General features: G+C 48.4%; 9 protein-coding genes across 9 annotated transcripts; 4 read left to right on the forward strand and 5 right to left on the reverse strand.

The window, feature by feature from the left end:
* Positions 1–275: 275 nt before the first annotated feature.
* Positions 276–1,726, reverse strand: F5891DRAFT_942542 (uncharacterized protein; the record flags this gene model as incomplete). The annotated part of the gene is made up of 3 exons (XM_041374430.1): positions 276–1,106; positions 1,164–1,502; positions 1,556–1,726. The coding sequence occupies 3 exons, from the start codon at positions 1,724–1,726 to the stop codon at positions 276–278; spliced, it is 1,341 nt and encodes a 446-aa protein (XP_041231232.1).
* Positions 1,727–3,287: 1,561 nt separating this feature from the next.
* On the forward strand, positions 3,288–3,676 carry F5891DRAFT_918820 (hypoxia induced protein conserved region-domain-containing protein; the record flags this gene model as incomplete). Its single annotated transcript, XM_041373753.1, has 2 exons — positions 3,288–3,345; positions 3,414–3,676. Coding segments are annotated over 2 exons (321 nt in total), but the record flags the coding sequence as incomplete, so codon positions are not given.
* A 464-nt stretch (positions 3,677–4,140) lies between these two features.
* On the reverse strand, positions 4,141–4,475 carry F5891DRAFT_943345 (uncharacterized protein; the record flags this gene model as incomplete). The annotated part of the gene is made up of 2 exons (XM_041374476.1): positions 4,141–4,284; positions 4,341–4,475. The coding sequence occupies 2 exons, from the start codon at positions 4,473–4,475 to the stop codon at positions 4,141–4,143; spliced, it is 279 nt and encodes a 92-aa protein (XP_041231234.1).
* Positions 4,476–5,799: 1,324 nt separating this feature from the next.
* Positions 5,800–7,323, reverse strand: F5891DRAFT_942837 (uncharacterized protein; the record flags this gene model as incomplete). The annotated part of the gene is made up of 3 exons (XM_041374446.1): positions 5,800–6,699; positions 6,750–7,088; positions 7,150–7,323. 3 exons carry the CDS (start codon positions 7,321–7,323, stop codon positions 5,800–5,802), a joined length of 1,413 nt encoding a protein of 470 aa, XP_041231235.1.
* A 1,323-nt stretch (positions 7,324–8,646) lies between these two features.
* On the forward strand, positions 8,647–9,242 carry F5891DRAFT_621249 (uncharacterized protein). The gene is made up of 2 exons (XM_041372495.1): positions 8,647–9,140; positions 9,212–9,242. The coding sequence occupies exon 1, from the start codon at positions 8,713–8,715 to the stop codon at positions 9,052–9,054; it is 342 nt and encodes a 113-aa protein (XP_041231236.1). The 5' UTR covers positions 8,647–8,712; the 3' UTR covers positions 9,055–9,140; positions 9,212–9,242.
* A 1,220-nt stretch (positions 9,243–10,462) lies between these two features.
* On the reverse strand, positions 10,463–12,393 carry F5891DRAFT_1005812 (uncharacterized protein). Its single transcript, XM_041360404.1, has 4 exons — positions 12,374–12,393; positions 12,016–12,288; positions 11,614–11,952; positions 10,463–11,563 (listed from the first exon to the last, which is right to left on the reverse strand). Exons 2-4 carry the CDS (start codon positions 12,196–12,198, stop codon positions 10,670–10,672), a joined length of 1,416 nt encoding a protein of 471 aa, XP_041231237.1. The 5' UTR covers positions 12,199–12,288; positions 12,374–12,393; the 3' UTR covers positions 10,463–10,669.
* Positions 12,394–12,667: 274 nt separating this feature from the next.
* F5891DRAFT_1248802 (peptidase family M49-domain-containing protein) lies at positions 12,668–16,041 on the forward strand (the record flags this gene model as incomplete). Its single annotated transcript, XM_041369862.1, has 18 exons — positions 12,668–12,756; positions 12,804–13,020; positions 13,080–13,211; positions 13,265–13,431; positions 13,488–13,653; positions 13,707–13,765; positions 13,819–13,955; positions 14,006–14,151; positions 14,351–14,401; positions 14,450–14,474; positions 14,530–14,693; positions 14,747–14,775; positions 14,823–14,920; positions 14,981–15,015; positions 15,069–15,199; positions 15,258–15,351; positions 15,406–15,585; positions 15,634–16,041. 18 exons carry the CDS (start codon positions 12,668–12,670, stop codon positions 15,748–15,750), a joined length of 2,037 nt encoding a protein of 678 aa, XP_041231238.1. The 3' UTR covers positions 15,751–16,041.
* F5891DRAFT_1005849 (phosphatase 2C-like domain-containing protein) lies at positions 15,738–17,657 on the forward strand. The gene is made up of 10 exons (XM_041360405.1): positions 15,738–16,231; positions 16,314–16,328; positions 16,391–16,640; positions 16,690–16,750; positions 16,802–16,888; positions 16,941–17,055; positions 17,108–17,276; positions 17,341–17,378; positions 17,435–17,445; positions 17,495–17,657. Exons 1-10 carry the CDS (start codon positions 15,914–15,916, stop codon positions 17,532–17,534), a joined length of 1,104 nt encoding a protein of 367 aa, XP_041231239.1. The 5' UTR covers positions 15,738–15,913; the 3' UTR covers positions 17,535–17,657.
* A 128-nt stretch (positions 17,658–17,785) lies between these two features.
* F5891DRAFT_621581 (glycosyltransferase family 48 protein) lies at positions 17,786–23,919 on the reverse strand. The gene is made up of 9 exons (XM_041372496.1): positions 23,360–23,919; positions 22,690–23,310; positions 19,962–22,641; positions 19,726–19,911; positions 18,831–19,675; positions 18,449–18,779; positions 18,322–18,395; positions 18,209–18,272; positions 17,786–18,160 (listed from the first exon to the last, which is right to left on the reverse strand). Exons 1-9 carry the CDS (start codon positions 23,777–23,779, stop codon positions 18,105–18,107), a joined length of 5,277 nt encoding a protein of 1,758 aa, XP_041231240.1. The 5' UTR covers positions 23,780–23,919; the 3' UTR covers positions 17,786–18,104.
* Positions 23,920–25,220: the final 1,301 nt, after the last annotated feature.

Raw genomic sequence — 25,220 nt, forward strand, 5'->3', positions numbered from 1 at the left:
TACTACTACTCCATGCGATATGCATACATGCTGTTTGAGAGGCATACCTGAGTACTTTGAAGTTTGTACGGTGTGAAGCAAATTTCAAACCCCGCGATTCGCCTGCCAATATCGACCATCTCAGAGACGTTGGTTGCGAGTCCATCCTCCAGTGGTACAAGTCATCGCCAATGCATCACTCTGGGCTTTTATATGATGGTTCATATAAAAGACACATATGGGAACGGTTTGTAAGTATCTGCCTACAAGATGAACAAGCCATCTAAAATACGCGATCAGCGTCGTCCAAGCCCACTCATTCCCCATGCAACACTCGACTGCACGAAATGAAATCTGCCCAATATCCGTAGTGTCAGGTCGCGAATAGAAGCCCAGCTGAACGGCATCCACCAAGCATATGGATCGTACCCAAGGCTTGCGAGTTTCAGAAGTTTCTTGGTGAAGTCAATGGTTTCTAGCGCCCGTGCGTGACGCGCTTCCGCAATTTCCTGCAGAATGGTATCATCTACATCGGGGTCTTCTGCAGAGGCCTGGATGTGCTTTGTAACAGCCTCTGCAAGGAAGATTGCGTCCCTGATAGCCAGGTTCATACCCTGGCCGCCCGCGGGTGAATGTACATGGGCTGCGTCCCCAACTAGGAAAATAGCAGCGCCAAGACGTGTGAATGTGCGGTCAGCGATTGCCGAATGGGTTCTGAAACGTGTGGACCAGATCAACTGGTCGATCTTAACAGGTGTCCGGTTAAGAGAGGAATCCGATGTTATACATGCTGGACCGTATGTGTCGATCATATCCTGGATGTATTCTTTTGGTGGCGCATGGGGTGGTTCTCCGTTCTTTACCGGTATGGCACAACTTACACGGAAGACAGGTTTTGTGGTGGGCTCTCCATCTCGCGTCAGCTCCACATTGAAGCGGTTACCGAATGGTATAAGCATGAAGAAGCTGTCTGACGAAATCGTGCCATTGAGGTGACCCTCGAGAGTTAGCGGACCGGTAGGTTCGGGCTCGAATGTAACATCTGCAGCGACCATTTGAGAGAGTACATCACTGACTAGATTCGGGCTTTCTGGATCACAGAAGCCAATTCCAGCAATGGTACGGATCTAAAGATTGTTATCAGATATTATGCAAAGCTAATTTAACAGGGACTGAGCTCTCACCGATGAGCGCGCACCATCTGCGCCGATGATATATCTAGCTCTGATTATTTGACCGTCCTCAAAGGAGACATCGGTAATGCGAGAATCCTTCTCGCTCTGTTTCATTCCAACCACCCTGTGCGGACGCTGTACTCTAACTCCAAGGTTCTTCAGCTTCTGCCCCAGGGCAAGCTCCGTCACATTTTGAGGGGTAACGAGTGGGTAAGGGTAGGCAGAATATTTCTTTAGAGGGTCAAATTTGGCCTCAAAGATCTGTGAACCCCGGGATGCGATTCTGATGCTCTTCGCCTTGATGGCTTGAGACAGTAAGCCGTCTACTGCATCGATGCTGGCTAAAGCCTATAATCATAGGGTCATCAGCAGATTCCATGAACGCTTAGACCTCAGTGTACCTCGACGGTTGCAGAGTTTATGGAATAAGCCCGTGATGCATTTTGTCCTTCGACTGTGGCATCGGCAATAACGAAGTCACGACACCCGTGGTAGGCGAGAGAAAGAGCAGCTGTGAGACCAGCGGGCCCTGCGCCGACGATAAGTACCGTCGTGTTTTCAGGTAGAGACATTGTCATAAAGAATAAAATTGAGTCTGCCATCAGATGGATGCACCCGGTATATCAGTGAGGCCACCTGCAACGTCATACACGCATACAGCGGGTGGTTACGGATTCTGGAAAGCAGGAGTGAACTGCAACTGGCAAGCTACTCATCTATATCAAAGCAACGCTCATCATGATGGCCGCTTTTCCAAGCGGATCCCAGTGATAGAAGGAAGATCTTTCCTTCCGTTCGATGCCTATGGCTACTATTTTCTCAGACTAAATTAACGATGCATCGCTACATGACCTCGGCCGCTCTATGAAAATACATGTCCAGCGTAGCGCTTGAAGACCCCCTGGCAACACCTATGATATCCCATGATCCTAAAAGTAGCGCATCAGCATCATGAAGATGTTGACGGAGCATCTAGGTGGACCTGATATATCGATACCCAGAGGATTAGGACACAAAACACGTCATTTTCACTGAAAAATAAGAGTATATATTTGGCGTCAGATCCGCTTGAAGGCTCACATGCACAGCCTACCCCCAAGGAGAACGCGAAGTTGTTTTGGCATTACAGCAAGTCCACAGTTACATAGTACTACCGAGCAATTGAGTTTCCTCCCTTTTTGGACCCACGGTGACGTTTCGCGGGTTGTTCTTCAAATGCGGCAGCAAAGGCGGATAACATGTGGGCATCAGAGTTATCGCTAAAGAATGAGCCACGCTGTCATGGATCGTATGATTTAACCTATCGTTGAGCCACTATCCTTGCCTCCAGTAGTGCTGTCAGCCATGAAGCTATTGTGGGTTAACCTATCATGTCAAGTTTGACTCATTTATGTATTCGTCAGGAGACCGTGTTGAATATACATCTAATTGAATGTTCCGTGAACGAAATCCTGTTGGGATTCGGCCGCAGTCTGCACAACCACCTATCTACGTGTTCTGGTTAGAGAATAAATATCAGTTTGATTGCAAGATAAATAAAAACTTATCTAGATTCTAGACGAGAAAAGAAAGTGAACAAATATATGTGTAAAGCCCCAAAGGAGTTTTCTGGCACTCCGAACCTAAGAGGGCCATGAGGGCGGCAGGGCCACTACAACCCGCACTCAAGATCGTGGCAAACTCTCGGTGTTTAGGGGTGTCTCGGATGCGTCGAGTAAAGATAATGCTGATGCTTATGAATTGTGCTATTCGTAAATTCTGGAATCTGACTTTATTCTGTAGTACTTGTTCAAGTTGGTCGCGAGACGCATGCTGTCGAGGGTGCGACGGGCGGGAGCGAAAGAACGAGCACACTACAACTGCGGATACGGAAAAGGTTAGTGTACAAAGCAAAGAAGAGATGTCCCAAAAAGGATATCTGCCGACCTCGGACTCGCTTAGGACACAACATCCACAACTAACTTGCAACGTTAAATTCGTGAGGTTGTATCGTCTGCGTTGCAGCCTCCCGAGCTTATTGTTTCTGTAGGTATTTTCAGTTATAGTATTCAGTCGTTCTTTCATTTGTGTCACGAATCATCCAGGATGTCCTCCCCCGCTGCTGTTCCGACTACCCCGAGCCTTCACACGGGAGAGTCATATCAGGAGAAAGCTTGGAGAAAATTTAAGGAGCAACCACTAGTCCCTATCGGTGCGCATGATGCTACGACATTTTACAATCACTTTGTCCCCCGAATCTGATGACTCGCGCTGTACTAGGTACCCTTTTGACATGTGGTGCACTGATCATGGCTACCGTCAAAATGAAACGAGGCGACCCCCAATCTCTGAATAACTGGTTGCGTGTTCGTGTCATTGCTCAAGGTGCAACTATCGCAGCTGTCTGTGCAGGAACCTACACACTGGGTTCAACTGCTGGCGATGAAACAAAGCAGACGAGACAACTCGACGAGATACAGGCACATAGGGAAGCTCGTGCTGGCAGGGATCGAAAGGAATTCGAGGACAGGCTGAAAGCTGCGGAGAGGCAGTGGAATGAGACTGAAGGTGCTTTGTCAGGGAGGGACTCGAATACGAATATGGCCAAGGGCGACTCAACATCGAAAGCGTTGCCATCCGTTCAAGGCCAAATGCCTCAAAATACTTCGTCTCGGCCTGGCGCAAGTTGGTGGTTTAAGTGGCCGTGGGGTGGATCCTCGGCTTCCTGAAGTACTTCACGAAGCAACCAGAAATTTTTGCAATACAACGACCTGAGCTACCTATCTCTTCTCTACAGATGCATAACAATACAGTCGCCGGCAAGAACAAATTCTCATTGAAGCAAGAGAACAGCATGACGCTGAGAATTGACTATGTGACAGTCAATGCTCAACAGTGACGTCTGCTGTGTCCATGTACCATTCTGTGCAGTGCGACGAACATGATCTCTATTATGCTTTCATCATCCACACCTAGTATCCGGTATTTTCCTAGCTCACGTATCTCCTCAGGTACGCACTTCACTCTGTTCTTCGACTGCCAGCCGCGCACCGCCATACAGTTGATTCATGACTGCACACCGTCTTAATACCGAAAGCTCCTTCACAGCCTCGTTATATGCATGTGAAAGCTTGATAGGATCTTGCTCTGCCTAAGCCAATTACATCAGGATATCATGCTTGGTAGAATTATTGAGTCAAAACACACTTGGATCCCACGGAATGTATCCTCCGTCCTCCGAACGAAGTAGGTGCGAAAGTTATATGAACTGAATGATTTCGCCGTCCGCAAGGTGGAGGCATAGAGATCTAATATGGCTTTACGGGCAGGTGGAGTCGCCATTGTTTCGAAACAGAGATGGGAAGCAAAGCAAGAAGTCCCGGCGAACGCTTCCAGGACGTGTACGTAACGCTTATTATATAAGCGGAAGATTCATTACTAAATCAACTTGCGGCGTCGTGGCTCGTCAAAGTACCTCATGTTGCGGAAGGCTGAAACCGATATTCAACCTCTTCTCTCGTTTCAGCCTCCCACATCACTGCAGGTAGCTAATTTTTTCTTGATTGCCTACCCATGCAACACCACAACATTTCCTCGGGTTACCGAACAGTGGATAACTTGAAGGCACATCCAATAACTCTTGACCCTCTGGTTGCCTTCGATTCCCAGATACCGAGGATTTTGCCATAAGTGCCTTCCCATCGGGATCAGTCTTCTGTGTTTCAGGCTTTGGTGTTTCTAGGTATGATCAATCTGGGTAAGTCCTTGTCATGTTATCTATTACAAGAGGATAGTCTTGCGTGGTGCGTATGTTTCCCGACTTGTTGTACCCCGCTGGTCCTCCGAGCTGATTTGAATGGTTTCTCCAGGCATGTCTAACACCCTTGTCATCTCAATTTAAATGTCAGCTGGAGATAGTATCATATACTCACCAGACCGATCGCAGGGATCACAGATAGTGTGTACTTCCATTATTATCCTGGATGTATTTGGATGTGCGAAATGATGCAACATCGCTGTTAACCTCACGATACATTCGTTATCGTTCGTTTTGCATCAGATTCGCACTCAGACCCTTACGATATTACTTCCAATCCTTGTGACATTATACCCGAGGCGGGGGTTGTCAGTGGATGCAACGACTCGGGCTGAGAGTGCCGATAAGCTCATCGAGAATCGTTGAGACGCCGGCAGGTTTCTTCGGTGAACACATCACGCAAAGGCCTGTGTTAGATTGATGATTTAACTGGTCGGACTTAAAGTCTAGTAAAGAACGATACTCGGTATCCCGCGCGGCTTTTCGAAACTCCGTGTTGTTCAAGCATTCCGCGTGTGTGACACTGCCTCGCAGAGCCACAATCAAGTCTTCCATACATCCAGTTGATCCAACTGACGACTTCCGGTTCATACTTGACAGTGCTTATGGCTATGAATCAAGCCAGGAATGAATATTCATCCACATTATGGCGCCAGATGGTGATGTTATATCTAGCAGAAACGACGTCCATCAAGTTTGCCACCCCTCATTCCCATCCCTCGAATGACTATGCATTCGCCACTGAGCGTGACATATTAAAAGTCTATGAAAGTACGAACTAAGTACACGAGCCTAACAATGGAGAGGTGAAGGTAAAAATAATGGAATTATATCCACAAAAATTGCTCATTATCTTCTCCCCAGTCCACTCATCGCCCATGCCATCCTTGCTTGCATGAAGCCAAGCTTTCCGCCAAGCCACATCACCCAGTCTCGCACAGTAGTAATCGAGATTGGGAACAGCCACGATATCTTCTTATCTTGCGTCCCAAAAAGTGAATTTAAGTTCTTAGTAAATGAAATCACTTCTAGAGCGCGTGTGTGCCTCTCCTCCGCAAATTCACGCAAGATATAATCAGTGTCGATGCTCGAGGGCTGCGAATTAGGCTGCAAAGAAGACGCATTTATATGCTTTATGAGAGCGTCTCCAAGGAACACTGCGTCACGGATCCCAAGGTTCATGCCCTGGCCGCCTGCGGGAGAGTGGATGTGCGCCGCATCTCCGATGAGAAGGATGATACCACCACGTTTTGTAGTGGATTTATCAGCCGCTACTGTAGCACCCTGAAGCTCGTCTCCACCAAGACGGGTGAACGCCTTTTCGGCGATTGCGGAATGTGTGCGGAACCGAGTTGCCCATATAATTTCCTTGATGCGTACCGGTGTGGAGCTGGGATTGACCGAAGCGTCCGATGAGAGGACTGTAGGCCCGAATCGATCAACGAGGTTCTGTAGATACTCCTTGCTTGGTGAATGCGGAATCTCTCCATCCACCAGAGGGACACCTGCACCAATACGGTATATTTGGCCTCTGACTTCTTGCCCGTTCTCAGCGAGTAAATCGTTGAACGAGCTTGGCAAGGGGATGGAAAGGAAGAAGCTCTCAGGGGACATCGTGATCAAAAAGTCGATGTTGTCTCCGCCTTCAAAGACAACATCCGCAAGGACCATTTGAGCCAGGTTGGTAATCCTATCACCCTTCTCGCCAGTGTCAGGGTCTGTAAAACTGATACCAGCCATCTGACGAACCTGTCGAAAAAAAGTCAGGACTACTAAAAGTGACACGAGATAAGACTTACAACAGAACGAGCACCATCCGCGCCGATGACATACTTTGCAGTGATGGTCTTTCCATCTTCAAATACGACATCCGTGAGATCGTCATCATTCTCGTTCATCTTCAAAGAGGTGACTTTGCATGGCCGGTGAACTGTCACGCCATAGCTTTTGAGTTTCTCGCCAAGAATATACTCCGTAAGATTCTGTGGGATGATGAGGGAATACGGGTGACAGGTGTGTTTGTCGAGAGAAGAGAGGTTGGTGGACACGAGCTTCGATGAGCGGTTGCCAATATTGATACTCCTTGCTTTGGTTCCCTTCGCTACAATTTCTTCCCCGCAACCTATGGTGTCCAGCGCCTAAACGGGGTAAATATGTATCATGACCGAGAGTTCAACTCGGTTGCAGTAAATGTCGTACCTCTAATGTCGCGGCATGAACGACAAGAGCGCGCGAGGTATTCTCGCCTTGCTCAACAGCATCGACAACGACAAAATGCTTAAAGCCATGATGGAGGAGAGAAAGCGCTGTAACAAGACCGGAGGGTCCTGCGCCAACGATCAAGACAGTTGTACTGTTTGGCATACTAGCCATGTCAGCCATACCGTGTAGAATGGAAAGGGGGTCGTGGTGCAAACAGCTACTCTGGTAGTTAGCTTTTATCCTGCCAGTGTCCGGCCGAAGATACGAGTCGTCTGCGAACAAATCTCCTACGAGTCATGCAAAAGATCTGTGTTAGTACTAGTATTAGCACTGCATAGCAGTGCCCTCGTTGCTATGATGCATGATAGTTTGCCGCAGATCTTTGACGTAGCGAGGTTCTAGAGTTTATGTAAGGTCGTGACGCGCTTGTGACGCCTTAGGATTTTGCCGCATCGTGCCGCATCCGTGCCGCACCCTACACAACATGTGTCTTTCTACATATTGTAAGGACGGAGCGATTTCCAATATCCTGTGATTCCCATGTGCGCCACTTGAGCTCCACAGGCCGACACTCCTTTTCCTTTCAATCTCCGCTTTTCTACATATTGTAAGGACGGAGCGATTTCCAATATCCTGTGATTCCCATGTGCGCGCGCCACTTGAGCTCCACAGGCGCTCCAACATCTCGACACTCCTTTTCCTTTCAATCTCCGCTTGCTCCTCACACTGGCGGTCCAACACCCCTCGCAGGCTTAGGAACAGTGCCTTCGACGTATCCTTCAATTCCTTTCTCAAAGTCGAGAGATCCCACACCAAGAACGTCGTCCTTGCTCGATAGGCTGAACAAATCTGAGGGCGTAGATGGTGGTAATAGGAAGAGACACCGAGGGAAAGCATGAATCGGTTCATGGGACGTTGATATTTATGTATGATCACCGCTGGCTCTTAATCTTGATTAGCATGAATAGTCGGTGCCAGGTTTTTCTACATATTGTAAGGACGGAGCGATTTCCATTGCGCGCCGCTTACGCTACAACGTTCAATGAAAGCCAAGGGCTAACGTTACAGAAGGCGGTGCTCGACTTACGCACTGATTCCTTCGCACACGGTCAACTGTACACTGCGCTGTCAAGAGTACGTGGTCGCAGACACATTCAGGCGCTGTTTCGAGAACAGGAGGAAGAGACGACGGCCAACGTAGTATACAGACGTCTGTTATTATGAAATGGATAGTTAAGGTTGCTGTCCGAAGGATTCGGAACTCTTGTATATGTGTATATAACATGTCTACATCGTCCACAAAGGCCTTAGATATGATTTATGATTAAGAAATACCATAGTACATGTTTTTGTTAAGAATTATAGTGGTATCACGGTGAATATAGTACTTCATGGGTGCGGTAGTGACGCGGCAGGGTGCGGCAATTCTGAGATGTTGTGGCTGTGGGGTGCGGCAATTCTGAGTTTTGGTGGCTGTACATTACCGCACCGAACCAGCGCATCCTTCTTACCAAGTATACCTGCAGCATTGTCCATGGTGTGCATTGTTCTCAGCAATTCATGCACCTCTGCAGCCTTGGCTGGCAATTGGTCTTCATCGCCAAATGGAATCAACCTTACTACCCGCCAGTCAACCACAACACTGTGGGCCACCTGAAAGACACGGCTACCAACTTGAAAAGCGGCCAAGGATTCGCCATGAACATTATCAGCGAGGCATTCATCGAGAATGCAAATGAGACTGCCGTAGACACTCCTCCCGAGTTCGACGAGTGGGCTCTCAGCGGTCTGACAAAGGAGAAATGCGTACATGTGCACCTTCATCATAAGATATATGGACTAACAATCATGCGTTTATGTTATTCCAAGCAGTTTAAATCCTCGTTAATGATCAACATATGAGTGCCTGCCTGCGTACAGGCTCTATAGTGCTGTATCACTTCTCACCAAATATACAGTGCTTGTCCTTTGCGTCCACACTAGTACTAGTACGCATCTTGCGCGTCAGTCCTGTATTGTTGTATTACCTCTAATTCGTTCATGTATATGTTGATTTCAGATGCAGTGTCGAGTGTTGTTTCACTGCGTCAAGCCTCGACCTCACACTGTCAAGTTCGATCCACTCTATACTCTGCACCACCACGTCAAGCCCCAACCATGACATGTCAGAAGCCTCGTTTAGGCTGGATCAAGCACCACTCACACCATGACAAGTTCTCCCAAACATCTTTGCAGCCTCTGTACTAATATCAGCATCCACACTATGCCGCATCAAGCTTTCAAGGCCTACTATCAGTGCCGCGTCAACCATAGCACATACCGCGTCAAACAGGTCGTGCCGCATCAATGTCGCGTCAAACCTCATCCATGCCGCGTCACAACTGCCACATGCTGCGTCAAACCTCACCACTTCAACTGTCACACTGTCCGTATAACTTGGGTATATTTTATGTTAGATCTGTCATAGTAATCGATATTCTAACAGTGTTCCTTTTCATCCTGAGACTGTAATTGTCCATAGGCAGTAATAAATTTATTTACCAAGCAGTCTTTCGGTTTGTCTTCTATGGCCTGGAGAAGAAACCCTTATCACGCTTTTGTAAATCGTATCATGGCCTTTGTGAGTGCTTTGAAACACGGCGTGCACTTGTTATAACCATCCTTTCGGCCTTAATTTCAACTTTTTCAATCCCAACGAGACAGAGAATCAAAATTATCCAGATCGGCCGGGTCTACTGCTGAATCTTGAAGACCCCGTACCCTGCTATGACCGTTCAGGTGTGCCGTCCGACATATTCTCCTTGTGAACTCAGATTTGATAAATAGAACAGGCAGTGTAATAGCTTTTCTTCCGGCTTCCGTGCAGACCGCTCAGCCCTCACATGACACTGCACACTCCGTCTCAAAATGCGCCACCGCCCCCTTGACTCATGAGACACCACTCACAGGAGTTATTTGATCTCTCCACAGACACAAAGTGTACACCACGCCGGCGTACGCGAAGTGTCAGTCCTCCTGCAGCCCGACAAAATCAATGCCATGGTCCGGATCGATCATCCAACTCACTATGCCCCAAATCTGGCGCCGGTGACCAGATCTCAACAGATGATTTATGGGACCAATGGACGGACGGTGACTTTGAAAGGTTATTCACATGGGAGGAGGTATTAAGAACTGATAATCTTAGTGAGCATTGTGCTTGTCAGCCAGGAGGAGACAAGAGGGGGTCAGAGTCAGCACTCGCATGGTCGCAAGGCAAAAAGACGAGAGTCCTGGGTGGTGAGTATTTGGCTGCACTATATCAGTGCTATTTTCTGCGCTTCATTCTGTCAGTATGCATTCATCACTGAGTATGAAATATTAAGAGTACATGAAAGTACTATGAGCTAAGTACACGAGCCCGCGATATTAAATGATGGAGAAATGAAGGTAGACAGTTTAAACCAATAACCAGAAAATGGAGAGGTGAAAGTAAAAAGTTCGGGCACGATTGAATTACGTCCACAAGAATTGCTCATCATCTCCTCCCCAGTCCACTCATTGCCCATGCCATCCTTGCCTGCATAAAGCTAAGCTTTCCGCCAAGCCACATCACCCAGTCCCGCACAGTAGTAGCCGAGATTGGGAACAGCCACGATATCTTCTTATCTTGCGTCCCCAAAAGTGAAAGTAAGTTCTTAGTGAATGCAATCACTTCTAAAGCGCGTTTGTGCCTCTCCTCTGCAAATTCACGCAAGATACAATCAGCATCGACGCTCGAGGGCTGTGAAGTAGACGCATTTATATGCTTTATGAGGGCATCTACAAGGAACGCTGCGTCACGGATCCCAAGGTTCATGCCCTGGCCGCCTGCGGGAGAGTGGATGTGCGCCGCATCTCCGATGAGAAGGATGATACCACCACGTTTCGTGAAGGAGTTATCAGCTGCTACTGTAGCACCCTGAAGCTCGTCTCCACCAAGACGGGTGAACGCCTTTTCGGCGATTGCGGAATGCGTGCGGAACCGAGTTGCCCATATAATTTCCTTGATGCGTACCGGTGTGGAGCTGGGATTGACCGAAGCGTCCGATGAGAGGACTGTAGGCCCGAATCGATCAACGAGGTTCTGTAGATACTCCTTGCTTGGTGAATGCGGGATCTCTCCATCCACCAAAGGGACACCGGCGCCAATACGGTATATTTGGCCTCTGACTTCTTGCCCGTTCTCAGCGAGTAAGTCGTTGAACGAGTTCGGCAAAGGTATGGAAAGGAAGAAGCTCTCGGGCGACATCGTGGCTAAAAACCCCAAGTCATTCTTGTCCCCACCTTCGTAGACAATGTCCGCAATAACCATTTGAGCCAGGTTGGTAATCCTGTCACCCTTCTCGCCAGTGCTAGGGTCTGTAAAACTGATACCAGCCATCCGACGAACCTTTCGGAAAAAAGTCAGGACTACTAAAAGTGACACGAGATGAGACTTACAACAGAACGAGCGCCATCTGCACCGATGACATACTTTGCAGTGATGATCTTTCCATGTTCAAATACGACATCCGTGAGATCGTCATCATTCTCGTTCATCTTCAAAGAGGTGACTTTGCATGGCCGGTGAACTGTCACGCCATAGCTTTTGAGTTTCTCGCCAAGAATATACTCCGTAAGATTCTGTGGGATGATGAGGGCATACGGGTGACGGGTGTGTTTGTCGAGAGAAGAGAGATCGGTGGACACGAGCTTCGATGAGCGATTGCCAATATTGATACTCCTTGCTTTGGTTCCCTTCGCTACAATTTCTTCCCCGCAATCTATGGTGTCCAGCGCCTAAATAAGGCAAATGTGTATCATGAACGAGAGTTCAACTCAGAGTTGCGATACATGTCGTACCTCTAATGTCGCGGCATGAACGACAAGAGCGCGCGAGGTATTCTCGCCTTGCTCAACAGCATCAACAACGACAAAATGCTTAAAGCCGTGATGGAGGAGAGAAAGCGCTGTAACAAGACCGGAGGGTCCTGCGCCAACGATCAAGACAGTTGTACTGTTTGGCATACTAGCCATGTCGGCCATGCCGTGTAGAATGGAAAGGGAGTCGTAATGCAAACAGCTACTCCGGCAGTTAGCTTTTATCCTGCCAGTGTCCGGCCGAAGATACGAATCATGTAACAGCTGCGAACCGTGACAAGTCTCCTGTGGGACATAGAAGATCTTGCCATTACAGTGTCAGACGGTACTGGTAGTACGAATAGCGGTGCCCTCGTTGCTGACTTGGACGAGTGTTGAAACTGTACTATCGGCCGACTCGTGACTAGCCCCGGATCTTGCTGACGTCATGCAACCGGCAGGTACCGGTGGCACTGATACACGACGCGTCTAGTAATTTAGTCACGCGCTTTTGATTTTTTATTCATTGCTCCAAGAGCTTGTCAAGTGAATGCTTCGGACCAAGCTTATTAATCGAGTGTTAGACTCGAGATCTTATCAGTCAACAATCTCCCTCCGCAGTTCACCACTGCTTCGTACCCAATTTCATCGAAATATGGTTTCCGCAGCTGCAGACCGCTTCTTGGCCGACAAGGCTCCTCCGATCTGCCGTGTCGAGGTTGCGAAGTCATTCTCACAACTCACGTATGTACCGTTCAGCTGCCAGAGGTCGGCTGTTGATTATTATGCAGACAAAAGGAGCAACTCTATGCTCATTTCGTCGGACAAGCTTCATGGGCAGGTGCTCGGATCATCCAAGAACAGTGGACTCCCCAAGCGCTAAGGCTTTACGATCTTCTCATACTTACCTTCAGTTCCAACGGGAAGTTGGCTGATTTGGATGCACTCAGTCGAAAATCTGGTATTCCCCATGAAGATTTCGAGCAAGTACTGCAATATTCATCCCAGGCAAGTGCTCCTCGTCCAAATCGTCGTGTACCTTGTGCAATTGACCCCTTCGATTCCAGGTTTTGCACAACTTGGTAAACTACAAGAGTTTCGGTTTCACGAAGATCGTGCCTCGTGTTTCTGAAGCAAAATTTGCTGCTGTAGTCGAAAAGTCAGCCAATGCAGCCAACGCCATCCCTTTGTGGAACGAGGTGAGTAGCTAAATGCACGTCGATATCCGAAGCTAATAGCACAATCCAATCAGTTGAAAGACCATATTTATGCACTCTCACCTGAAAATTCTCTCTCCATCGGCAAACCAAGGGATGGACATATCTCTAACTATTACCTTGGTCAAACGATCATGGACGAAGAGGTTGCAGCCGTCCAAGCTGCCGCTGAGAAAATCGGGGTTGATGTGCTGAACACACGGTAAACATGATACTCAAATCTACTATGTATATGAAACACGTCTCCTTCCCTTGTAGTGTTCGCAAGAACGGACCTCAAGACTTTACCCTTCTCGTTGCCTCTGTCAATAAGACTGAATCGATCATTCATGAAATAAACGCGGAGCCGACATCTATCAGGTTGACGGTCGAGTACGGCGATTTCTCAGCGGCATTAGCAAAGGCCGTTGCGGCATTGCATGAGGTTCAGTCAACTTTATGTTCATTCACATGTTTAAATTTCTTACCTTCTTCTAGGCCAAAAAGTACACAGCCAATGACACCCAGACAAAGATGATTGAGGGCTACATTAATTCGTATGTCTTAAGCTTTGCAACCTTGTGTTACCTCTGGTGTACAATTCAATTAGCTTTAAGACTGGGTCAATCGAGGAACACAAGGCTGCCTCTGCACATTGGGTAAAGGACGTCGGCCCCGTCGTTGAAAGCTACATAGGCTTTATTGAAACTTATGTTGACCCATATGGTGGTCGTGCCGAGTGGGAAGGCAAGCCATTTGTATTCACTGATGTTCGCCATGCTGACTGCCTCTGATAGGTTTTACTGCCATCGTGGACAAAGAACTTAGCGCCAAGTATGACATACTCGTCAATGGCGCACCGGAGTTGATCAAGGTCCTGCCCTGGGGTAAGGACTTTGAGGTTGACGTATTTAGAAAACCGGATTTCACTGCATTGGAGATTGTGAACTTCGCTACAGGAGGCAAGTGCCTCTCGATCATGAAATAATTTGGCTCATTTGAGATGACATAGGTATTCCCGCTGGTATCAATGTGAGTATATGCAGTATCTTCGAGAGTAACTGATTGACGACGACCCTACCAAGATTCCTGTAAGTATTCTCGACTGGGGGTAAATCATATCACCAACATGCATTGCTAAGAACTATTATGATATCCGAGAATCGACTGGCTTCAAGAATGTCTCCCTAGCTGTCAGTGTATCTTTGGCGTAATGTGTCCTATACTTACTTTGCTCTTAGAACATTCTTTCAGCCAAGGCGCCGGGTAAATTTTGCCACCAGCCACAACTTGTTGCGCTGCTTATTCTTGCCTTACACAGACGAAGAAGTTACTTTTATCCATCCTGACGATCTTGACTTGTACAATGAGTGGGATTCGCGCGCCTTTGAGCTTCAGGTTGCAAACCACGAGCTGTTGGGCCATGGATCTGGGAAGCTTTTCCAGGAAGCTGCTGACGGCTCAAAAAACTTCGACCCAGAGAAGGTTTGGGTTACTTATCATGAGCGTGGACTGTAATCTCAAGTTGCATACTCCAGGTCATTAACCCACTCACTGGGAAGAAGATGTATGTCTATACTTTCAAACTGTAGAACTAACGTGAACGCGATATAGCACATCGTGGTATAAACCTGGTCAGACACCGGGTTCGGTTCTTGGCGAAGTTTCTTCCTCAATGGAGGAATGTCGCGCGGAAACTGTTGCCCTATACCGTAAGTTGTGGAGAGTTGTTTCGTGAAGTTATACGATCACTAAAGCCGTGTCGCTTTCAGTCGCAAGCAATCCAACTATCCTTAATATTTTTGGCGCAAGTATTCCCCTCTCACTGGGTGTGCTTATTACTGACAGCTCTGACCACAGTATACCGATAAGAAGACTTGCGACGATATCGTCTATATCACCTTCTTGCTAATGGCACGTGCAGGTCTACGGGCTCTTGAGTTCTATGACCCTGCTACGAAGAAACACGGCCAGGCACACATGCAAGCTCGGTGAGTTCCGCAGCTTCTACATTCCATGTGCTAGCCATGTGACTGTCCCGGCACTTAGTCTTGGCATCACCCAGCACATGATCAAAGAAGGTCTAGTGACTCTCGAAGAGGTTCGCGGCGCAGACAATTCGCTAGAGAACCTGTATATTCGCGTCAGTCTCTTCGCACGCACTATCAGATGATCCTATCTTATACCTTTCGATCAGCTTGACCGCCAGAAATGTCTGGCCCAAGGACAGGCTGTCTCAGGAAAACTTCTCATCGACCTTCAAGTCCGGAAGAGCACGGCCGATGGTGCTGGAGCACGAGACTTCTATACCAAGCTCACCACGCCTCTCCCAGGATGGGATGGCGAGATTCGGGATGTCGCTCTCAAGAAGAAACAAGTGCGTGTTCACCATAAAATGAAATTATATGACCTTACGGTTTTGTAGCCTCGCAAGATGATGCTGCAGCCCAATACTTTCGTCGTGAATGGCGAAGTGGAATTGAAAGAATATCCCTTGACACCTGCTGGTATGATTGAGAGCTACATTGAAAGACGTCTATGAGGTTTATCCAATGGGTTTGTTTGGCCAATCTATATATAGTAATAAATGAATCAGTGCTTATATTGGAATTGATGACGCGTCACGATGTGTCAGCGCGTTAGGTCATGTGTTTTCAAAATCAAAGTGCAGGTTGCTCCTCCCCAATTTGTTGTTCCCTTTCACGATGACCCTTGGCCTATGGTCATCGCCAGTGCCTCGCCTACTCACGCACAAGGGCATTTGTCTATCGGCGTCTGTGTCCCAGCGCGCTAACCGACCAATAACACGTACATACTCCAGCGCAAGTCCCGCCTCCCCGCCATCCCGACCCTACCAGTTTCATTTTGGTGCTAGCTGGGCAGCGAAGCCCCCAGAAAAATCGCGCATTCATGTTCCTTTCCCACCAGACAGCACGGTAGGACGCTGGCGAGATAAGATGCTTGGAAAATGGAAAAATGCGACGAGCGGGGATGCAGGAGAGGACTTTTTCTTCGTGACGGAGGTGCGTCCTGGACGGTCTAGCAGCCACGTGTTCCTCTAAAGAGATCTATGCATTGTTGCTTGGATACTTTCTTGTGTGACAGATGCAAAATAGTTCGGTAGGTATGTTCATGTCCTTCCGTATATGTCTTGTGTATTCATATGGTGTTTTTATTGTCAGGGAGTGTCATTTGGTGTTGCTGATGGTGTGGGCGGATGGGTTGACTCAGGCGTTGACCCGTCACTTTTTGCGCAAACACTCATGTACCATGCACATCGTTACTCGCGACATGGATGGGCTGGTGAACCAGAAATTGATCCAACTCAAGAGTACGAGGAGCGTGAAGAAGTTGAAGGATGGGAGTTAACACCGTACAAATGTCTTGAGTGCGCCTACCATGGTGTATTGCGTGAGCGTCTTGTCAATGCAGGTCTGTTCCCCACCGTTGTCATACATATCCATCCTGAACGTCTACTAAGGGTCCAGTACTGCTTGTTTAATCAGTCTTAACGCATCATCAGGTGTATTGCGAGCTGCAAAGTAGGCAGACTTCACTACCAGAGGAACTCAACTGAGGCAGGCTTCGCATAGTCTTGGTGACAGTGGATTTTTAATCATCCGATCGTCTTCGGTAATATACCGACAACCACCACAAACCCATTTCTTTAATTGCCCATAGTAAGATGCATTTCATTGACAGGCTTTCTGATTTGGATACTTTGATCAATAGCCAGCTTACGAAATTTCCGCCTGACATGGTACCGTCCTCTCATTTTGCCGATCAACCAAATCGGGCTGCTCAGTATGAGACCAAACTTCGGGATGGGGATATTATCATTGCATTCGTGCGTCATTTCCAATTCTCGCTGGATAATGTGCCGAAGGTTCCGGGTGCAGACTGACGGACTCTCTGACAATGTCTTTACACCTGACATCGTCGCTATCTGCTCTCTTGTAGCTCGCTCAGGTGGCTCTGAAGATGTACAAGCGCAGATGATGGCTAACCGCATTATTGAGTATGCACAAGTGTGCATGCGAGAACGGAAGAAGATGACCCCATTTTCACGTAAGTCCTGTTTTTGCTTTTGTTTACATGCTTCTCATCTTTCACGTACCTGTGTTGTTCGCAGGCGAAGCCTTGCGGGAGGGACTTTATTATCGAGGAGGGGTGCGTTTGATCTAGACCTTTTTTTTCGAGACTTCCTTAATGTTTTGAGCTTGCAGAAAATTGATGAGTGAGCCATTGCTTTTAATCCACAATTCTTTTGCTGACGGCGACTCTAGCGTTACGGTTGTGACAGCTATAGTGCGCGAGGCCGTATGATGACTGAGCGCGACCTTCACTGAAGTGTACACATGGATAATTGATGCAACAATTCATATCACATCTATTACTAATTACTCAGCGCCATTTTTGGACTCTTGCAATATCATGAACTTTTTGTTATAGCCCGAGATCGCCTGGCATGATGAGGAGAGGTCACCGGTCACCTTACTTGGTAGCAGGCTTCGTTTAATGATCGAGGGACATGCAATCTAGAGCATCCACTACGCAACCTCAACACAACTCGATACCAGCAAAGCAGTCGATTCGTCACCGACTTGTTATATTGTGTCCCCTAATTATGTGTTCCAGCCGACATGCTTTTGAATAATGTTTTCGGAGACTTGCAAAATCTCGTTGAATCTTCGACCTAGTCGCAGCCACAGTAAACAAGTTCTGATGATAAGAATGTAGGTTCGCTAGCTCCTAAGTATAGTAGACTATCCACGAAATGTCCATGTAGATTGGCTTGATTTATCGTCTACTATGATACACCAAGCGAAGTCGAAAGCGTATAAAAGGATATACAAGTGGCAAATCAAGCCAGTCCATGTGTAAGTGTCCCAGTAATTAGATATTCTGACAAAGAGTGCAGTGGAACGTGATCTCATTTCGGAAGATAGCAGCTGAAACCATGTTAGAGACAGATAATGGATGATGTGGGGTGAACTTACGCAGGACAATGAGAGATGCCAGGCCCGACACCACGAGGATATAGAGCAGGGTGTATTTAATGATCTGTCAAAGACCTGAGTGAATGGAGTGAGAGGTAAATCATGGGACTCACAATCCATCGTCTTTGTCTCTTCTGCTTAGTCGAGTAAAGAGGTGCTCGAATCTGTTTGGATGGGCGGAGCCAGACTGCCAGGAGTTCAGACTTACAGATAGGTAAAGAGCTCGACAGTATCACTTACACAGCATAGTTGAATGCAGTTTGTCGATGAATGGAATGAGAACAGGCGGGGTCAAAATCACCAGGAGGATGTGGCCGAGTAAGAAATCTGAGCTCCACAAAGACATTTCGACAATTTTCACGATGAATTCACGAGCTGGCTGGGACATCGCGGTATTACCGAGGCCACGGCCGTACCATTTACCGGACCACCACGCACGATTGGTTTCGTCGTGTTTGAACTCGCGAGATAGGAAGACTGCAATAAGAATCTTCTGGATCGCACGCTGAATGGCAACGATAGTGATTACGCCAAGTACTGCATGAGATGCATCCCAAAGCTCGAGGAACCACTATGACACACGTCAGTTCAGTGTCATCAGAGCGTAGATTAAATTACTTACGAAGAACTCGAAGAATGAGACAATTCCAAGCAGCGCGAAAAAGTGAGCGACGGCAGCCATGACCGAAGCAAACCTCGCCCACTTGTCGAACATGGGACCCACGAACAGCGATATAAAAAATAGCGATATGAGAACAGCAGCATTCCAGACGATAGGACCAATCGCAATAACAGCTATGCGAATCAAGGGGCTGGGGTTCTGCTGGCCATTGACGTTGGGAAACGACTTGACGAACATGTATGCGATGACAAAGATGGCTGCATGGCAGATCGGCCACACGACCTCCGAGAAGACAACAGCTCGCCATGAGGCACGGGGCAGGTCCCCAGACAGCTTTTCCGACGGAAAGCCCAGCTTCTTCTTTTTGTACCCGGTGATCATAGTCCTAGAAAGACGGCAGTATCCATACCAACTACTCGCTTTCGTCCTCGAGTTACCTCGGGACATCCAACGCAGGAACTCGCGGTAGTCGATGATGAAGTCGGTAAATGAGAACTGATGAGGGTTGAAAACAAAGGGAGCAATGCACAATGAGAGCACAGAGAACCAGAAGTAAATGAGGTGGGGTATCCAAATCGTCAGAGAAACATAGAGAAGGATCAGCAGATTCCTCATGCCCATGTAGATACCTGGTCCTGCAAAGCGGGAATACAAAATGCTAAAGGATATTCGGGTCGTCGCAAAACCGCGGCCGGTTGCAATATAGCGAGCACCACCGAATGTCAGATTGCTCAAGATGGCTTGAGAGTATATCTGTGTCGAAAAAACCTCAAAGACGGGAGACAATGACAAGAAGTGTTTTCCGAGACGCAGTAGCGCTTTTCCAGTTCCACGCTCAACAAGTTCTGTTGTCAGTCAGTAAAGCCCAGTCCAAAGTAAAATGCTAATGAATTACCTTGCAAGAAGAGGGGTAGGAAAGCAATGAAGAACACCAAGAAAATGGACACGATGCAGCGCTTGATCCATTCGAAGACGGGAATGAGGTTGTAGCACCCAGAACCCTGCTGACCACCAAGCACATTGCCCTGCGCATCAACTTGACAGATGGCGAGCTGCTTGTTCAAAGTGCCGATGAAGAGCACTACGATTCGTCAGGAACGCATGTCAAATGTGCAACACATCGGGACTCACGAGTGACCATGAATACCTGGATCGAGTAGATGACCAAGATATTGTTGATGTGGAAACCAGGATGTCCATAGTAGAAGGTCAAGAAGCGATCGATGGGTAGCTGCGTCCCGAGGTAGTAGTACTCCCGACTAAGCATCTGTTCACCCATACCGGTACCGATCTTAGTCTGGAAGTTGAGAATCGTGCCGAACCCAAGATCACGGCCCTTTCCACACTGGTAGTACTCCGAGTGCTTGATACGACCACCACGCCCAAAGGCGTTCATACCGGCGAAGATATCCTCGTTGAGATGCAAGCCTTTCTGCGCCTTTGAAACTCCACCGCGTGTTGTCATAAAAAGGGCATTGAGGAAATCAGGGTGTCCATAGTGCAGCTTGCCCCCAATCCACGCAAGCGCACGAGCCGTCATCGTACCGAATGTCTGTTCCTTCCCAGCAGCAATGTCACCCAATACCCCGATGTTCTCCGAGAAGATGTACTCGCGCGTGCCCACGATAGCAACGGGGGATTTCTTGAACTCCTTGTGGCCCCATTGCGCATACGGACTCTGGCTTGAGATGGAGTATTCCTCAAACTCGCCAAGGATGTTCCGAATCTTGAGACATTCTTCGAGGTAGTTGTCCTGGTTGGCATCGATAAGCTGAAGGTATTCGCCGCGATAGAAAATGATGGCATGGTTCTGGTTGTCTGACTTTCCATCACCAAGAATAGGATTTCCGGGCAGCTCGATGCGGAACTTGGGCTTCCGTTTACCAGTAACCTCGTCAATTTCTGAATGACCATCAATCAACGTCGAAAACAACCGGCCTTCGCTGCCTTTTGGTCCGGGCTCTTCATCAAGGTACGCAATCTGTAGATCTGGATATGCGCGCAGCAAAAACTCAGCATTCTCCTGCTCCTCCTTGTTGAACTTCGAGAACCGCTGCATGGAGATGGCGAACTTGAACTTGCGGCGTGCCATCCTCTCAAGCTCTCGCTCGAGCTTCTCCGTGTTGCCCCCAAACGTGGACACGATGGCGGGATTCTCAACGCGGTAGAGAAGCTTAATGGCCTTGGAATAATTCATCATGCCAGAGACAGTGCGGTACAGCGTCTGTGCACGCAGAGAGGCCCAGATACGTGTGCGAAGGGTATATTCTGGGCTCGATGTCTTGAAACCGATGCAGTAGAAAGGCAAGTCATCCGCTTTGTTGTTCGTCTTCTCATTGATGGAACTCGTTCCATCCTCGCTCTCCCCAGCAAGGATCTTTGTGTCCTTCACGAAGTTGTCCCATTCAACAGAGTGGAGTTGCTTCAGGTACTCAAGCAATGTCACACGGGTGTTCTGGTCTTCTTCGCGGATGATTTCGCGCAAGCTGAGTAGAATCTTCTCAGAATAGTGCGGAACGAGGACAGTGAATGTAGGCATGGCTTCCACGGGGAGTGGCTCGGGTAGTGCGGTAGTGAGGGAGCTAGCGAAGAACGAAATCCTGCGCTCAGCCTCCCCGTCTGCAGGGAAGAATGTGCCTTTATAGTTGCCACCGTTCTGGTTCAAGAAGAATGGAGGCGCATTGAGCGTTCGGCGACCGTCAGCAGTCTCAGCCTGATGATACAACAACCGCTGGACATGGTCGATCCCAAGGAGATGTTCACGATACATGGAGATGATGATGGCATTCCAGATCTGCGAGACAAGGACCTTGGGTTTGTATTTGACCTCCATCTCGGCAGTGGCGAGGAGTTTGGCGTAGATGCGCTTAGGAAGGCGGGTGTACACATCTTTCCAAGGCGTCCAGATCGACAGGCCAAGCGAGAAAGAGCGAGCAACAGAGAAAACGACAACCCAGATGATGTACCACAAGTACGTGTCAAGGAAGAACAGAATCAAGTCCATGATATACATGATAGCCAACGTGAAGGGGACCTGATTCGAGCAGAGGACGGTGCCGAAGAGCTTATCATTGCATCCCTGCACAGTAGTCCGTGCCATGACTGCGATTGGCGAGCTGAAGGAACTGGTGAGAAAAAAGTATGATTCTGTAAATTTGCATCCGAAGACTAGAAGCCAGAGCATGATGCTTGCAGTACGCGCAGTACGCGTGAGTTCCGGGTAGGATGCAGTAAATGTCTGCGAGGCCATATACTTGCGTGACTTGCCAGCCACACGGTCACCAAACATGCGTCCGGAAGGAAACAATCCGAAAGCAACGGTCGCAACGATGGAGATGAAGAACTGTACAATGCCAATGATAACAGGAATCTGCGAGGTGGTGGGGGTTGGACGGTTCTCTACATATGCAATGTATACCGTCGGACCACCCGTAAGCGCTAGAATGACGAGGAGGAATATGAATCGGGTTGTGAGATGGGAGGCGTTATTCCATGTTGTGGGGATGTACATGAACTCGGCGAGCGTGGCAAAGAGCATGATCAACGTGGCAACTGCACCTCCGAGGGCGGTCGCGGACCAGGTCATCGCGGGTGAAGGGAATTGCGAATTTGGAGGCGCGTACACCTTGGGGGAGTTGAATGCGGTATAGAACCAGTAAATTGCGACGTGGAGAATCCAGATGCGGTTGAAGTTGACAAGTAGATGCGCTGTGGAACGCTTCTCCTTGTAGGTCTTGAAGAAGACTTTGTTCCAGTCTACGCGCCGCAGGTTCATGTAGCGCTTGGCGGGTGAGATGTCCACAAGGCGAGACTGTAAAGGATGTCAACTTAACGCATGCTGTAGGGGAAAATCACCTACATGGTTTTCAAGGACAATCCGTGCCAGACCCTCAGGATACCAAAAAAGTTGGTTAATGTCGTCATATCCGATGATCTCGTCATGATCTCTCTCCCTCCTAACGAACTTGCCCTCTGCAACTTCATAACCCTGGTCACGCATGAACGTGTATAGTGGCTTGATGATTGTGTGCAAGTATAAACCCTCCCGTACGGGCTCCACGCTATTTTGGCACTCGGGACTACGGTAGTAATCGTCTGCGCACTTAAATATGAAGCACAGGCACTCGGGAACAAAGCGCACATTGCCCGCCTCGCCCCAACAAAGGAGGTAAAGTGCTATCTGGCGGAGCCTGTCGTACTGACTCATGTTATTCATCGCGTTACGCCAGCGATTCAGTGCACTATCCAAGTGTTTCGAGCCTGGTGTTTTGACTGAGCCGCCTCGAACACTTTTGAGGCGTTGCAAGCCGGGATTCTGGGTTTGTCCAACGGCGTCATCGAGGTTGAGCTGTGCGGCAAAGTACCACTTGCGATAATTTGCGTGTTGTCCGCCAATGTAATCGGCGTGAAGGGTTGTCAGGGCCTGATTTGGACTCATACGGGAGGCGCGGGAGTCGAGAGACTGCATTAAAAAATCAAACTGCAAAATTGATTAGTGCTTGTGCGTGAGACGGTGTGATATTACAAACCATGTTTCGCATGGAATCACGTTGAAACCCGAATTTTTGGGTGAGGTCTAGAAAAATGTCCTCTATTTCTTCCATGGAAATTGGTATCTGACGGTCGGGAGACCAGGCTGGATATGGGTAGGTGGCTGAGTCGGCAAAGGGGGAACCATATGGCTGGCTCGCCTGTGAGTTAATAGATGGTGCGTAAGAGCGACTGCCATGTCCAGCATCAGAAGCAGAGTCACGACCTGTGAAGGGGTTAGATTCATAAAATTGCTGGTTAGCTGCGAGACGAGTGGTGCTGGCATAGGGAGTGCCGATCTCTGATTCATTGTCATAGTCTTGTCGAATAGGCTGTTGTTGGTAGAAATTTGGCTGGCCGTAAGGGTTTGGGAAAGGACTGTTAGGCTGTTTGAGCCCATTGTGGGCTGGTTGAGCCATGTTAATAGTCTCGACGGACGATCAGCGGGTCGAAGTAAAGAACGACTATAAGGAAAACAATAACAAGTACTGAAAAAGTTAGGAAAGTCCGAGTCAGCGCCCAGCGGTGAAGGCAGGATAATGGAGTATCTGTGAGACACCGTGATGCGCATATAGAACAATCATCACTCGTGAGAAATCAAACTTGGTTACCAGTAAAATTAGGTGTTCTAAAAATAAGTAACAGTCACTAGTCGACGACCATCACGTTAGAGTCTGTTCGGCCACCAATATTTGCGCCAGTTTACGCAGGTTTAGAATCTATGTTTTGCTTTCATAATCATAGGACCGTGCTGGTCACAGTGTGACCATCAATCAATACTAAGTAGTAGGCATGCCTGTTACCCGTCTACAATCTATCCATCATCGCAACTCTTACAGGATGTCTCGGGGCAGAAAAAGTGCCCGTGGTGGTGCAGAGCTAACGGAAGCGAGAGATCGGTGTGTGTGGACGGAGGCAGATGAAACCATCCTCATCCAGTATGTCACCACCAACTGCTCACAAGGTGGTGATGGTATGAACTTTGATCACACATTTTGGGTTGCTGCTGCCACTGAAATGGAAAAACACCCCTGCTTGGGTGCAAGCAAAACAGCGGCAGCATGTCAATCAAAATGGGGGCGGGTATGTACTACTACTATATCAGCCTTGGTACCCTCACTAATGATCAAATTTCAGCTCCGTGGTACATTCAACGTCGTCGACAAAGTGGCCAACGCTTCCGGACTATCTTACAGCATGGAACACGGAGCTTCGATCACCCCAGAGTCCGAAAACATGTGGACCGACTTTGTGAAGGTAAAGTGATTTCAATTCACATCAAACTACTACGACAATGCTAATTACTATGAATCAATAGAAAAATCCAAAGGCCAAAGGCCTCCGGGACAAGGGTTGGAAGCACTATGAGGTGCTGAAAGGTCTCATACCTGTCAAGTCAGGTAACAACAACTCGTTCTTTGCCACCATCGCGACACAACCTCCCATCATTCCTTCGCCTTCTTCTAGCAGCGCAGCCACCCCCCTTTCTTTTGATGAGGTCCATATGATGGACCTTGGAGATGCGCTCGATGGGATCAAGTTCCCCGGCTCTGTTTCAGGCGGCCAGCGCGCAACCCCCCTCACCCCAGAGAGCCTCCCTCCATTCGATGCCGCACAGCAACCCTCCCTTGAGTCGGTCTGTGTTAGTGCGCCATCATCAACAGCTTCCAGTAAACGGAAGCTGATTGATGATGATGAAAGTACGCTTGATATCGTTACCCGCCCCCCACATTCAACGAAATCGGGAGACTCGGCGAAGTCTGCACGCCTGACGATGCCTGTGGCCATCCAGCAGATGGGGACCAGTATTGGCGGTCTTAACACAACGTTCAAGCGCGCGGCCAATGCTCTTGAGGCCAA

This window comes from Suillus fuscotomentosus, assembly GCF_016647785.1.
Source record: "Suillus fuscotomentosus strain FC203 chromosome Unknown F5891scaffold_6, whole genome shotgun sequence".
Lineage (NCBI taxonomy): Eukaryota > Fungi > Basidiomycota > Agaricomycetes > Boletales > Suillaceae > Suillus > Suillus fuscotomentosus.